This window comes from Biomphalaria glabrata, chromosome 8 (genome assembly GCF_947242115.1).
Source record: "Biomphalaria glabrata chromosome 8, xgBioGlab47.1, whole genome shotgun sequence".
Lineage (NCBI taxonomy): Eukaryota > Metazoa > Mollusca > Gastropoda > Planorbidae > Biomphalaria > Biomphalaria glabrata.
Genome location: NC_074718.1, coordinates 7,788,002 through 7,803,128, shown reverse-complemented (window position 1 = coordinate 7,803,128; position 15,127 = coordinate 7,788,002). Strand labels below are relative to the sequence as shown.

General features: G+C 34.0%; 1 protein-coding gene across 9 annotated transcripts; it reads left to right on the top strand.

Annotated features, from left to right (window-relative positions):
- The first annotated feature begins 623 nt into the window (after positions 1–623).
- On the top strand, positions 624–14,893 carry LOC106067105 (zinc finger protein 271-like). 9 transcript variants are annotated; one of them, XM_056039464.1, is made up of 6 exons: positions 5,871–5,958; positions 6,244–6,418; positions 6,839–6,902; positions 9,039–9,314; positions 10,887–11,057; positions 12,783–14,893. In XM_056039464.1, the coding sequence occupies exons 4-6, from the start codon at positions 9,084–9,086 to the stop codon at positions 14,517–14,519; spliced, it is 2,139 nt and encodes a 712-aa protein (XP_055895439.1). In that variant the 5' UTR covers positions 5,871–5,958; positions 6,244–6,418; positions 6,839–6,902; positions 9,039–9,083; the 3' UTR covers positions 14,520–14,893. The 9 variants fall into 9 exon arrangements, with proteins under 9 accessions (XP_055895442.1, XP_055895445.1, XP_055895444.1 ...); XM_056039470.1 differs by lacking the exons at positions 5,871–5,958; positions 6,244–6,418 and adding an exon at positions 685–775; XM_056039465.1 differs by lacking the exon at positions 6,244–6,418 and having other exon boundaries at positions 5,833–5,908.
- The last annotated feature ends 234 nt before the right edge of the window (positions 14,894–15,127 follow it).

The window sequence follows — 15,127 nt, the reverse complement described above, 5'->3', positions numbered from 1 at the left end:
TTACCCCCCCCCCCCCCTCTCTCCCTCTCTCTCGTCGTAGTAATGACCCGGTATGCTTTTCGCGCCATTTATCACGTGAGCTGTTTGTCGATAAACACCTTGTCCGGTGAACTAATTAAGGTTGTGGACGAATTGAATCTTCGTCAAAGCTAACATTGGTTAATTAGTTGACGGACACCACGTGACCCGGGAGCTCCAGATAAGTTGCACACGTTCTCAGACCCCACTAGTCAAAAGCGTGCGGAGACCGCGCAGACCACGGGGGTTCTTCCTATTCCTATTCTGTAACAGCCACAAAGGACCGCCACTCCAGCCACGTGCCCCCTTTGTGGAAAGGCGTGTCGGACTTTTTGGACTGGGACTGGGGGGCGGGGGGGGGGGGGGGTCAGGTATACCTTTCATTCTCAACCTAATCGCTTTCTCTGTCTGCATATTCTCCTTTTTCCTGGTAGCTTTCTCTAAAGGAAGGACTTTGCAAGCACTGAGGACATAGTGGTATTGTGATAATACTTTTTTTTTTTTTACAGTGCTCAGCAGGACTTCATTAACCTATTATTATGTCTTGAACTACTTTCCTTATTTCCGACCCAGTGCAGTCTTGCCAATGTTGACATTATTTTGACGAGAAACTCGTGCGCTAATGGACACACGCGATGGCTGTGTAGAAGCACGGAGAGACTTTTGGGCTGTATGACACGCTGCGGGGTTGACTGCAGACGCTTAGTACTAGATTCAAACATGAAATTCGTAGGACGTAGTAATCTTCCTTTTTGAGGTAATGTTTTTAATATATAAGATAAAAATATAAGGGCACGCAACAAGATCCACTTTACTATGAATCTTAAAAATAGCAAGCGAGGACGATAGTTTTATGTGTTAAGTTATGGACCTAGATCTAGTCAAGAACCTGAATTTAGGAAATTTAGGCACCGGATATTTAGGCACCGCATATTTACGAATATTTAGGCACCGGGAAATTTAGGCACCCGGAAATTTAGGCACCCGGACAATTAGGCACCCGGAAATTTAGGCACCGGATAATTAGGCACTCTTTAATAAGCGTCCTTAATTTTGAAAATAATTTTAAAATGTTAACGTATATTTTATCCTTAGGCTATTCGCCGCTATTGACTATCGGTGACGTTATAATAAATAGTAACTATAACGATTCTAACTAAAGAAAAGCTGACAAAATGGGGAAAAATGACAATCATGAGAATGTGTGGAAAAAATGACTGCTGAGTCATTATATAATATATAATATAGACATCACAGGGTTCAGGGGAGGGGAGGTAGAGATGATTCTCCGCTCATTGCTTCCCTCCATCACCAACTCCTAAAGTTGACTGGTGAGCTTGTCAAAAAGTGCCTAATTATCCGGTGCCTAAATTTCCGGTTGCCTAAATATCTGGTGCCTAAATTTCCAGATCCCCAAGAATCTAGACTTGTTTTTTTTTTTTTTTTGGGGGTGGGGGGGGGGATATTTCATCTACTTGTAATAAGAATAGGCTACATGTTAGAAATTTAATTTTCGCTTTTTTTCCTCTCCGGAAAATATAGATCTATTTAAACATTTTTTTAAAATTTATTGTAGTAGCGGTATCGTAATATCAGGCCTATTAGGTTGGAAAGATTCCATGTCTCTCACAAAGCAACACCAAGTGTGCCACGAGATCTCCAACCATTAATAACCTTGAACACGTAGGGAACAGAATGAGGTCACCAGACGTCTGCCCATCAATGCAGACAACTCTTTCTACCTGTCAAGTCTGAGTGTCAAGTTTTTAGTGACGTCGCTATGGGTGGTGGAGTTAGAATATCCAATCAGGGACAAAATAACAAGTTTATAATAAATGTCCTAGAAACGAAGATTAAAAAATAATAATTGGCACACAATTTATAGCTCAATGAATGTAAGTAGATCTAATTAGATAATGTACCAATCAAATATTGTAGGTAATTAGTAGTGTGGCAATCAATAAGTGTTGGTAATTAATATAACAATTGTTTGATAACAAAAAGCCAAGATTTGATTAGGAATACTTTATTTAGGGAAAGGGGTGATCTTCTTATCTTATATAATACATACGTTACTTCAAAAAAGAAGATGATTACGTCCTACGCGTCATGCATTTAGTCATGCATATTAACCAATGACTTAAATTCTGCCAAGTCACTGGTTTTCCTGGCTAGCTCAGGCAACCCATTCCATGCTCTAATAGCACTAGGGAAGAAGTAGTATTTGTACAAATTTGTCCTAGCATATGGGACGAGGAATGTGCCTTTATCTTTGTGTCTTTCTGAGTATTTTATTAAATTTTGTTTTTGTATTTGAAGATTATGGTTCTGTGTTTTATGTATGATTGCTACTTTACTTATGAGCCTTCTGTCCTGAAGGCTTTCTAAATTTAGTGATTTTACCAAAGGTGTTACTCTAGTCAAATGTGAATATTCGTTTGTTATGAATCTCACTGCTCTATTTTGTGTCTGTTCCAGTTTCTTAATGTTTTCTTGAATTGAGGGGTCACAAACGGAGGATGCATATTCTATTATTGGCCAAACCAAGGTTAAATAACATTTTAGTTTTATGTTCTTATTTGATTTATAGAAATTTCTTTTAATAAATCCTAATGCTATGTTTGATTTTTTTGTGTGGATTCCATGACAGTTTTTCATTTATTATAACACCTAAGTATTTTGCGTTTTTAGTCTGTGTTACTGGTTTGCCATGAATAAGATAAGTGGAATTAATTTGTTTTAATTTTTTTGTTACTCTTAACAACTGACATTTTTCTGGGTGGAAAGACTAGCTCCAATTTGATTCCCATTTCTGTAATTCATCTAATTCTCTTTGTAAAATATCTGTGTCTTGTGTTGTTTTTATTGTTCTATATATTATGCAATCGTCTGCAAATAATCTGACTTTTGTTCCTGAAGTAATGCAATTTGGTAAATCATTTATGTAAATTAAAAATAGTAGTGGACCGAAGACTGTTCCTTGAGGTACACCTGAGTTTACTGTTATCGGTTTTGATTTAGAGCCATTTATTATTACAGTTTGTTCTCTCCCTATCAGAAAGTCTTTAATCCACTGATGCAGTGGACCATTAATGCCGAAATATTTTAATTTTTTAAGCAAACTATGGTCGTGAACTTTGTCAAAAGCCTTAGAAAAATCTAGTAGGATAGCATCTATTTGTTCACTATATATCTAAACTTTTTGAAAAATCATCAATTAGTCCTATTAGTTGTTTCACATGATCTATATTTCCTAAAGCCATGTTGGTAAGGTGTGAGGACATTATGTTTGTCTAAGTGGTTTATGATGTTGCTACATATTATGTGTTCTAGGATTTTACATGTGATGCTGGTAAGTGATACTGATCTGTAGTTTCCTGGGTCAGATGTTTCTCCTTTTTTAAATAGGGGTATGGGTGTGACATTAGCTTCTTTCCAGTCCCTTGGTACTCTGCCCTGGTTAAGAAAAAGTATTTTGAACACTGGTGCTAGCTCATTGCTTAGTTCTTTGAGTAAGCTAGCTGGAATACCATCAGGTCCAGACACTTTATTTGGTTTGATGTTGGCTAATAGTTTTTGGATTCCATTTTATTGTACTACTAAATCTTCTATGTTGTCTACTTGGATGTTAGCTTAAGTTTCACTATCATTATGTGTTAAGTTGTCTTCTCCCTATAATGGCGCTATATGCCTGTTGTTTCCATTTTCTTATGACCATAGGTTTTGTTGTTATCTTTAGATATTACATTGTTTATGTATTCACTTTGCAGCTGTCTGTTTACTTTTTGGGTTAGGTGAATAATTTTTATATACTTTTTATAAACTCTTTATGCCTTAGTTTCCAAAGCTTCTTTAATCTATTATTAAACCAACATTTATTTATTTTGTTTTATGTGTATTCATAGATCTATTCATATATATATATATATATATATATATATATATATATATATATATATCATGGGCGTAGCCAGGGGGGGGGGGGTTGAGGTTCAACCCCCCCCCCCCGATATGAAATCTTCCCCTTTGGGGGGGGGGGGGTCGGAATTTAGTGAATGATTTTTTGCTTTGATTTTGTTTATTTTATGTGCGATTTTAATACTAAACCATCAATTGCCCCAGAACAACCAATGGGGTTTTGAGTTTAAAACCCCTTACCAGGGGTTTTGAGTTTAAACCCCCCTACTAGGGGTTTTGAGTTTAAAACCCCCTACTTGGGGTTTTTGCAGTTAACCCCCCCCCCTCTTCTATAAAACAAAACAAAACAAAAATGCAAACAAAAATCCCCTAATTCCAAGAGCACAGATAAGGGAGATTTTGATTTAAAAACCCCCTCCAAAATTTACGATAAACCCCCTCTTCAATATAAAAAAAAGTTAATTACGCACTCAAAATGTTATGAGCGTAGCTAAATGGGTTTTGACTTAGTTTTTAGTTTAAACCCCACTTCAGCGGGGTTTGAAGGTAAAAAATACCTCTTTAATAATAAAAACAAAGCAAATTATACACTCAAAATGTTTTGAGTGTAGTCAAAGGGGTTTTGAGTTTAAACTTCCCTCCAGTGGAGTTTGAAGCTAAAAAGTACCTCTTCAATATAAATAAAAGCAAATTACTCACACTAAAATCTATGAACGCAGCCAAAGTGGCTTTGAGTTTAAACCCCCCGCCAGGGGGTTTGAGGCTAACAAATACATCTTCAGTGTAAGAAAAAAAGGAAATTACGCACTCAAAATGCTATGAGCGTTGCCAAAAGGGGTTTTGAGCTTAAACCCCCATTCAGAGGGGTTTAATGCTAAAAATACCTCTTCAATATAAAAAAAAGCAAATTACACACTAAAATTATATGAGCGTAGCCAATCCAATCGGGGGTTTTGAGTTTAAACCCCTCTTCTACAGATAGCGTTTGTTTAAAGTTTAAAACCCCTCCAGAAGGTTTTGAGTTTAAGATCCCCCTACAGAGCATTTTGAGGTGGAAAACCCCGAACAGATGATTTTGACGATAAAACTTCTCTTTTCGATATAAAATCTAAAGCAAAGTACAGTCACTTAATTCCAAGAGCGTATTCAAGAGTGGTTACACATTTTTACCAGTGGCAGGGCTCCCTTAATAAACTGCAGTGAATAGTCATCTGCCGAAATTGAAAAACACTAAATGTGGCTCAACAAAGATGGCTAAGACAGATTTTAGGAGTCAGTTATAGAGATCGGGTTTAAATCAAGGTCGACCCTTTAGTAAGATTGTGAGAGAGCGACGCATGAGGTTTGCGGGTCATGTTCTCCGACAAAATGAATTACGCATAAGAAGAGTTGCAATGATATCCTAGTACGACTTGACGCCACTCATTCATTGAGGTCCTTATGGCAGGTGGGAAGAAGCTTCAGACATTACCAGTGACAGATTTTTATGGAAACAGCTTGATGTCAAATGCTCCGAACGGCGCGGGAGGGTCTAAGTCAGTAAGAATAGCACATTAGGTTTTTGAAATAAATCTTTTTAATAGCATGAAAATGCACTGTAGATACCTCAGAATATGCATTTTGTTGGCTTTCAATATCAGAAATAGTGCTCCCTCAGATCCCCTTGCTAGTATTGGCGGGAAATCTACAATTTTTCCACTAACTTATGGAAGAACCTATTCTAGGGCACAATAAACGTCTTCCGAAAGAATGAAGAGTCAGAATGCAATAAAGATTATGTACACACACACACACACACATAAATACATATATAAAAAAAAATTCGCCGGGGTGGGGGAGGGGAGAAAAAAAATCAAATCTAGTTCAGTGATACTTGTTTCTTTTTTTTTTTCTTATTACTTTTCTATTTCTTAGATGGAGAGTTACTTCTTTTTCATAACAAATTTGTGTTGTTTAAATTACACTTATGAAGGTAATTCTGCATGAATGATGACTTGACGTCTATTTAAATGTGATGTTACGGTAATATTAAATATATTTCTAGATTCTATATATCTAGATTTCTAGATTATATCTTAATTATAGTATAAAATTAACAATAGAGTAGAGTGAGATAAAAAAAGATTAATCAGATATCTTGGCAGACTTTAAGTAAAGTAAAGTCTGTAAAGTAAGTTAAAGGTCTGCATGACTAAAATGACTAAATCATTGGTGCATGCATATAAATTTTATAATTTTTATTTGATTAATCTGTTATCAATATTATGATCATCTTCTTTTTTGAAGTAACGTCTGTATCATATTTAGATCTAGAATGGATGGCTGCTTGGTCGTGCGGTTTGCGCGCTGGACTGTCGTTCGGATTTATCGACGGTCGAGGGTTCAAACCCTGTCCGCTCCCATCCCCCGTCGTCCTGCGGGAGGTTTGGACTAGTCACTAGGAAGTAAACTATCTTCAACTCTGAAGGAACATCCGAAATATGTAAAACATTTTACAACATTTTATCTAACTAATATAAGATAATCAAAACAAAATTATCAGATTCTGAGATTGATTTCAGAAGTCTTAGTCTAGCCTAGGATTTCACTTAGACTAGTAGTAGTAGCAAGTAGTTACTAGTTGGATTTGACTTAACTTTATTTAGTCTTACTTAGTCTTTTGACGTTTGTGTCTTAGTGACACTTAGATTAGTGACTTAGTCTGACAAAGCTAGAAATTGAAAGACTTTCAATATTTTTCTGACTTAAGACTCTTTAGGGATGTGAAATAAAAATTCATCTTTGAAAAAAATAATTTTTCATTGGTACATCATTAAAATAATACTTTAACAGAACTTTCCAATGGTGTATAAATTATGACTGTATGTTGAACAGTTAGAAAGTTATGAATTTTTTTTTGTAGCGTTTTGACCCACCATCGGTTAACATGGAACAAGAGAGAAGAGAGCTTGTTGCTGGCTAAGCTGGTAAGACCCCCCCCTCCCGAGCAAAAGTTTAAAAGTTGGAATTGAGTTTTGTAGACGATAGATGTACTTGTTAAATAAGAAATTTAATAGAGTAGATGTAGTATTAATAGTAAATTTCTAGCTCACAAATCTGATTTCATTTATATTTATGAACTTCACTTGTTTAGAATGTAAACATTGATGAAATAAACAAATTATACATCAGGTCTTAAGCTTCAAGAAATGTCAGAGAGACCCGGGGAGGTGTGGACAAAATGACAGCGTTTTGATGGCTAAAAATAACAAAATATTTAAGAAATAGGATCAGAATCGTCTGAAAATTATTTTTTTTTTTCAAATACGCTTTAAAATTCATCACAATTCGTGCTAAGGTATTTAGTACACAAAAACTAATGGAATTTATATTATGCAGAATATATTAAGCTTTACAAAGCCTGTCATTTTTTTATTTTTGTTCACAAAATTTTTCTATCACCAAAACTGTCCATGGCCATTATTTTCTTTGTTTGGTAAATGACATTTTCCACTTTGTAAGCAGTGCTAAAGACTTACAGTGATAAAACTTGGTAGAATTATGGCCAGGCATGATATCTAATATGAAAAAGAAAATTAACCTACTTTGTTCTCTATTCTAACTTCTGCATTGGTGAAAACAAAAAAGTGATATTTTCAATATAATATAAAGTAAAAAAAAAATGTAATTAACTTTAAAAAAAAATTCCTCATAAAGCATTAATTAGGCTATTGTCTAAAGTAATCGATAACACAACTTTAAAATTCAAAGGTGTAATAAATTTCCACGTGCTGCCTATGTAAAAAAAAAACATCAAAGTGCTAAATCTAAATTGTCGTTCGTTTTTGCGAACTTCATTTTATTTTTTCACATAGCTAAATACTTTCTTCAAAGAGTCAGTGGTCAGTGGCAGTGAGTGCCTCAGTCTAGTTAAGTCTAAGAGTACTGAATATCTCGATAATCTAAGACTAGATGTTATTAAGAGTAACAAAAAATAAAATAAAATAAATATTATTCATTGTAAACCAGTAACATTGACTAAAAATGCAAAATACTTAGGCTTAGGTATTATAATAAATGAAAAACTGTAAGAAATCCCCATATTGATGAAACTATGAAAAAAATCAAACTTGACAAAGCATTAGGGTTTATTAAAAGAAATTTATATAAATCAAATAAGAACATAAAACTAAAACGTTAATTAGGCCAATAATAAATAATAGAAATGCATCCTCTGTTTGGGACCCCTCAATCAAGAAAACACTAAGAAACTGAAACAGACACAAAATAGAGCAGTGAGATTCATAACAAACGAATATTTACATTTGACTAGAGTAACACCTTTAGTAAAATCACTCAATTTAGAAAGCCATCAGGATAGAAGACTTAAAAGTAAATGTAACGCCCTGTTTTTTATTTGAATGAGCGTGGTTCTTGTGGTTTAACCTCTTCTGGTATTATTAAAATGTTATTCGTGTATTTATTAAATATTTTTATTCACGCCAAATTTGTTGTTGCGTATGTCTACTGTGGTTACTGAGTAATATCACCACAACATATAGACTCAAATAAAATAAACACCATTTAGCAGACGGTATTTTAATTATGATAAGTAAACATTTCAGAATATATTGGCATCTTCAGCCATAAAGCCATTATCCTGCTGTTGACAGGTGAACAGCTTATATTGCAATTAGCTATCTTTTTGTGTACTATAAATATAACACCAGGTTGGTGGTTCTTTAAATTGCCACTGTACCAGGTCTTGTGACTTTTTTTTTTTTTTTTTGGTCCTCCCCAGGTATTTATTTCCCAAATATCCACCATATTTACCGCCGACAAGGTACCTGGGGAGACCCATGATGCAACATTAATGTTTGCTGACTACAACATACAATTTTTTGTTAACTTTTTAAAACAAACGAGCCGACCCGTGACTTTGCATACCCCCCCCCCCTTTTTTTTTTTCCCCAGAGCCTCACTCTCTGTCGTCGCCAAAGTTATGTGGGGTAACTCTGCTTGCATGGTTTTGTTGGGTGATGAAAAGAATTATATATATATAGATAATACACATTTAAAAAAAAATTCAAATTAGCTTTAAACTTTTTTTTCTTTTACACCAGGACAATTAGATTAATAAGCAGAGGTTGAGATCCACTAAAAGTACCATGATGGCTGATACAAGTCGTGACGCTACTCTTGCTCTGAGCTATACATTAAAACAAATGAAAGATGAAATGGATGAAAAAGATTTGTTTGCACAACAATGTGAAGAACAATACTTTAAGGTGTCAAACCTAGAAATTGATAAGATTGAAGAAGAACAATCAGCCCTGTGTAGACAGCAATCAGAAAGCAGTTCCTGTGCTCAAACTTCAGATTCAAACTCCGGACATCAGGTATTTTATTATTACCCCTATGTTTCATTTAAGAATTCCTCTTGTGTATCACCATATTATGGTCCACAAAACTATGTTGCAGTACCTACACAAAATGGCATCTGTTTTAAAATGTATACTTTCTCCACTATACTTTCCCTACATTGCAACTTTTAAAGTGAAGATTTACTGTGTAGCTCACCTAAGGGGATGAACACTATTTAGATTTTCAACTCCAGTCTCAATTCAGACTAGCAAAACTTGCCCTTAAGGAGTGTCATTTTTTTGCTCTTCAAAGCTACATACTTGATTAAAAGTAACAAGGTATCAGGCCCAGGACACCCATTGAAAGACTTTTTGTATGAACTTTTAAATCAGCATTCGACTACATAGTTTATCAAAGAAATTGGCATTTTAAAATTTCGTAATAACAGGGTTCGTATGCGGTCTGGAAAAAGTCTGGAATTTCAAAATTCAGATTTCAGACTTGAAAAAGTCTGGAAAATTGCTACTTTTCGAGGCAATTTTGTTAAATATCTGGGAAAAGTCTGGAATTTGAAAAAAAAAATATTTTTTTTTATCCAATTTCATTCAGGCCATAACTGGTAAAACGCGAGCAAGGCGGCTAGATCTAGTTGGGCATAGAGGCTTCCATTAGGCCTACTAGATTACTAGATCTATTGCTATAGGGGAAAGCACGCGCAATCACAGCTTGTCGGTGAAATGCCATCCAATTTCTTGACGGTGTTCTGTCGACTTAAGTCAATAGACTAGTTTATTATGACTGATGTTAGTCTATATTATTTAGATGGTCGATCAAATTTCAGGTCGGGAAGTGAGTTTTTGGCCTAGAAACTACCCTCTATGTGCGACTTAGATTACTAGATCTCAACTAGGTCTACTAAATCTACTCAATTCTATTAGATTTTGTCTTGATCTATGCGCCACTTCTTAATAACTATGCTGTTTCCTTCAGTTGTTCAGCATTGCCATACAGGGTGTTGGTTATGTTGGGCTGGAGTGGTAATAAGGTCTGCCTAAGGTGGATTAGGAAGGGGCAAAAAGGATACAGTTTATGGGTGGTCGCGGTGTTAAGATGGTAATTTAATAGAGGTTCGTGTCCTGTTCTTAGTTGAAAGATTGCTCATTTTCAAATGGAGTTGATATCAAAAAGTTAACCAGCACACAAAAATAGTATTTCAGATAGTATTTCATAATCAAAATGGATTAGATAATTAGATTCTACACTTTTAAGAACAAGACAAAACTGTTCAGGTTTGTTGAAGAAAATAGAGAAAATAGAGCACTCAGTACATTCTAGACAATGCCTAGGCAAAGTAGAAAGTTCTATAGCATGATAGATTTGTTGTTCGTATACATATCTATATATACAGCATTTTTTTTTTGTAAAAAAAAAAAAGGTGCCGGTACTCAGTAGTTGATTTCCTAACTTTTTACTGCTAAAAATTAATAATATATGTTAAAACACAAGAAAAGTAACAATTTCTTCAAAACGTGTTGGTACCGCCGTACTTTTTTGTTCCCATTTCTCATTTTGTATTAATTTTTAATGTTAAAATTTTTGTCTTATAGGGAATTACTGTAAAGCAAGAGATGGAAATGAATGATTGTACAGATAGTAATGAACCATGGACCCTTGCTTGTAAACTACTGGAAGTGTCAACGAAAGCAGACAACGAACTTTACCCTGTACCTATCATAATGCCTGGACACACCACTGTCACCAAAGTGTCTGAGAGTCAGGTAAATATTAACTTCCTACAAACAAGATCAGAAATCTTTACTTATTGTTAATTTCATACTGTAAAAAGATGCAATCGCACTATTTACTATGTATGTACCAGGTATCTAAAAAGTGTTTATTTGATGATGTCCTGATTCTTGTATGATGATCAAACCAGCAACATTCAGGTGATTAGCATGACAATCTATCAACTCAGCCATACTACTTTGGGCAAAATATATTCTTACATATGTTGAAGTAGGATAAGTAGAACATATTTTCATATTACTTATTACGACAACATAATGTAAAGACGTCATGTTATCTTATTATATATAAAGAAGCACAACAGCTGCTTCCCTCTAAGACCAAATGATCATTCTACCCACCATTCCTCATTCTATTCCAGCACAGGTTTCCTGCTCACCTGCATTATTCTTACATATAAGCACCTGTTTTACATATTAAAAATTACACACAATGTTTCCCAATTGCTAAGTAATTCAATCTTAGTCGCATGCCCTTGTTTCATTTGAGATCTTATCTCAAATACAGTTATATTTTACTTGAAACACAATTTTTGATCTTATCTCAAATACAATTATATATTGAAAAAATTAATAAAAAAGCAACTGTCAATGGAATAAAATGTGCATAATGTCCAGTTTTATTTTATGTTTTAATATATATAATTAATAGTAAAAAAAAATAAATTATGATGGTCTTAGGGGACCACTGGCATTTTGTTATTCGACTGCATAGGGGTTGCAACTTGCAGGTTGAGAACTGCTGCTTTAGTCTGCTGTATTTCTTCATAGTAGACAAATATATTTTGGTCATCAAATCTAAATATATCTGCTTACTTGCTATCTTTTGCTTCCTTGTAGAAATGGAAAGCCTTGTTTGAAAAGATTTAACATGTACTTATATTTCATATGCAAAAAAAGCCCATCGCAATAGCAATCATGTAACACATGAAAGCTGTCTTCCACTCTTTATTGTAAATATTGGTAACAAAGTCACAGTCAATGTCCTTCAAGTAACATAACAATTTCTTTCTTGAGATTTTATATTCTTCTCATTTGCCTTGCCTAAGCTAAGATAGCAGATACATTGGATTATTTTATTCCTAAATAAATACCTTTGGTTAACATCCCTTAGTCCTAATGAGGTTTATTACAATGTCATTGTTGTCAATAATATATTGAAATTTTATTCAGTTTTGTGCAAACTTTCCTGTTTAGAGTTTATGGTTGGGATATATTTTTTATATAAAAACAAAAAACAAACTATATCAAAGATCGAGCTCCATCAGTTGTTACACTTGCCATCTTGTTTCAAGCACACCCAACATTCAACACAGTTCTTCATAGCATTAAATAAATACTGATAAGAGATTGTCTTGAATTGAGTGTATTGAAGTATAACCAATAAGCATAATCTTTGTTTACTTGAAACTTTTTTATAATGAGACAGTTTCAATAATTTATATAGATATTATTTTAATATATTTGCTTTTTAATCTGTATATACTGTGGGCACACCTGATTTCTGTAGGTGTCAGCGGGCCGCATAAAAACACTCTGCGGGGCCGCATGTGGCCCCCTGGTCTAGATTCTAGATCTATAACATTAATTTTAGGACACGTCTGATCCAAACTAATTGATACAATTACACTTAGCTTAATTTTGTTTTTTAAAAGTATTTTTTTTATATATCTTACTTATTTGTTTTGTTTATTCAAGCAGATACAGGAAATGATATCAAAAAGAGAAATGGATTCGGAAAGTTGTTCATTCATGACTATCAAAAAGGAGGACACGAAACAAAACCATCCTAACGAGGCTACTTTAGACAAAGAAATGCAGCTTTCTTCTTGCCATCAAATAGAAAATCACCAGTGTGAAATATGTCTAAAAGAACACTTTGACGCCTCATGTTGTAAACAACACCAGCAAATTCATACTGGTGAAAAACATTTCCAATGTCCAACATGTCTAAAAACATTTTCTCAGTCACAATATTTAAAAAAGCACCAGAGAATACATAGTGGTGTAAAACCCTTCAAATGTCAGATATGTCTAAAAGAATTTTCTCAGTCTTATAATTTAAAAGAACACCAGAGAATTCATACTGGTGAAAAACCTTTTAAATGTCAAATATGTCTTAAAACTTTTTCTCAGTCACGGTTTTTAAAAAAGCACCAACTAATTCATACTGGTGAAAAACCTTTCAAATGTCTAATATGTCTAAAAGAATTTTCTGAGTCATATAATTTAAAACGACACCAGAGAATTCATACTGGTGAAAAACCTTTTAAATGCCAAATATGTCTTAAAAGTTTTTCTCAGTCACGGTTTTTAAAAAAGCACCAACTAATTCATACTGGTGAAAAACCCTTCAAATGTCAAATATGTCCAAAAGAATTTTCTGAGTCTTATAATTTAAAAAAGCACCATCGTGTACATACTGGTGAAAAACCTTTCAAATGTCAAATATGTTTAAAAGAATTTTCTAAGTCTCAAAATTTAAAAGCACATCTGCGAATTCATACTGGCGAAAAACCTTTTAAATGTCAAGTATGTCTAAAAGAATTTTCTAAGTCTCAAAATTTAAAAGAACACCAGAGAATTCATACTGGTGAAAAATCTTTAAAATGTCAAATATGTCTTAAAATATTTTCCCACTCTCAAGTTTTAAAAAAGCACCTGCTAATTCATACTGGTAGAGAATTTTTTCAGCCTCATAATTTAAAAGAACACCTGTTAATTCATACCAGTGAAAAACCTTTCAAATGTGAAATATGCCTAAAACAATTTTCTCAGCATCATAATTTAGAAAAGCACCAGCAAAATCATACTAATGAAATAAATTTAAAATGTCAAACATGTCTAAAAGAATTTTCTCAGCCTTCTGCTTTAAAAAAACACCAGCGAATTCATACTGGTGAAAAACCTTTTAAATGTCAAACATGTCTAAAAGAATTTTCTCAGGCTTATAATTTAAAAGAACATCAGCGTGTTCATACTGGTGTAAAACCTTTCAAATGTCAATTATGTCTAAAAGAATTTTCTCAGGCTTATAATTTAAAAGAACATCAGCGTGTTCATACTGGTGTAAAACCTTTCAAATGTCAAGTATGTCTAAAAGAATTTTTTCAGTCTCAAAATTTAAAAAAGCACCAGCTGATTCATACGAGTGAAAAAACTTTCAAATGTCAGATATGCCAAATAGAACTTTCTCAGTCTTATAATTTAAAAAAGCACCAGCGAGTTCATACTGGTGAAAAACCTTTCAAATGTCACGTATGTCTAAAAGAATTTTCTCAGGCTGGTAATTTAAAAGCGCACCAGCGAATTCACACTGGGGAAAAACCTTTCAAATGTCACATATGTCTAAAAGAATTTTCTAAGTCTCAAAATTTTAAAAAGCACCAGCGAATTCATACTGTTGAGAAATCCTTGTCAAGTCCAATCAATTGAATAGATCTTCTGGTTCTGATTGAATTAATCATTTATTGATTGAAGCTGTTGAATATCTTTAAAAAATTACTGGTGATGCAGTATGTCAGAAGTGAATTTTCTAGATGTTTAGTTTTTAAAAAGCTGTCAACAGTCATCAAGATAAAGAAAATAGAAGTGCCAGTATGTATTGTGGCTCTTCAGAGATGATTTCAATGCAGACATCACAGTGTAGGAGTCAATTTGTCAAGCAGGGATGTTTGACATTTGCAAGTAAATCTTTTCCAACTGGAGTTGTGGTGTAGCATGGTTTCATCAGGACCCACAAAAAAGCCTTTTGTAACAAAATAGAAAAAAAAGGTGTTGACTTTAAAAATAAATATCTATAAAACATTTTTATATTATTCCTTACCTTATTTTTGTTTTGTTTTTTCTGATAAATATTTAAAAAAAAGGAGGCACTGTGGCTGAGCGATAAAGCGCTTGGCTTCCGAACCGAGTTCGAGAGTTTGAATCCTGGGATTTTTAATTTTCTGATCTTTGTCAGCCACTTTTGAGTCCATCCAGCTCTAATGGGTACCTGACATTAGTTGGGGAAAAGTAAAGGCGGTTGGTCGTTGTGCTGGCCA

Bases quoted from the DNA above. Each gene is read 5' to 3' on its own strand.
- LOC106067105 (XM_056039467.1), top strand. From the start codon at position 9,084: ATGATGGCTGATACAAGTCGTGACGCTACTCTTGCTCTGAGCTATACA. The intron at 9,315-10,886 runs GTATTTTATTAT...TTTGTCTTATAG, and splicing joins ATTCAAACTCCGGACATCAG to GGAATTACTGTAAAGCAAGA. The intron at 11,058-12,782 runs GTAAATATTAAC...TGTTTATTCAAG, and splicing joins CCAAAGTGTCTGAGAGTCAG to CAGATACAGGAAATGATATC.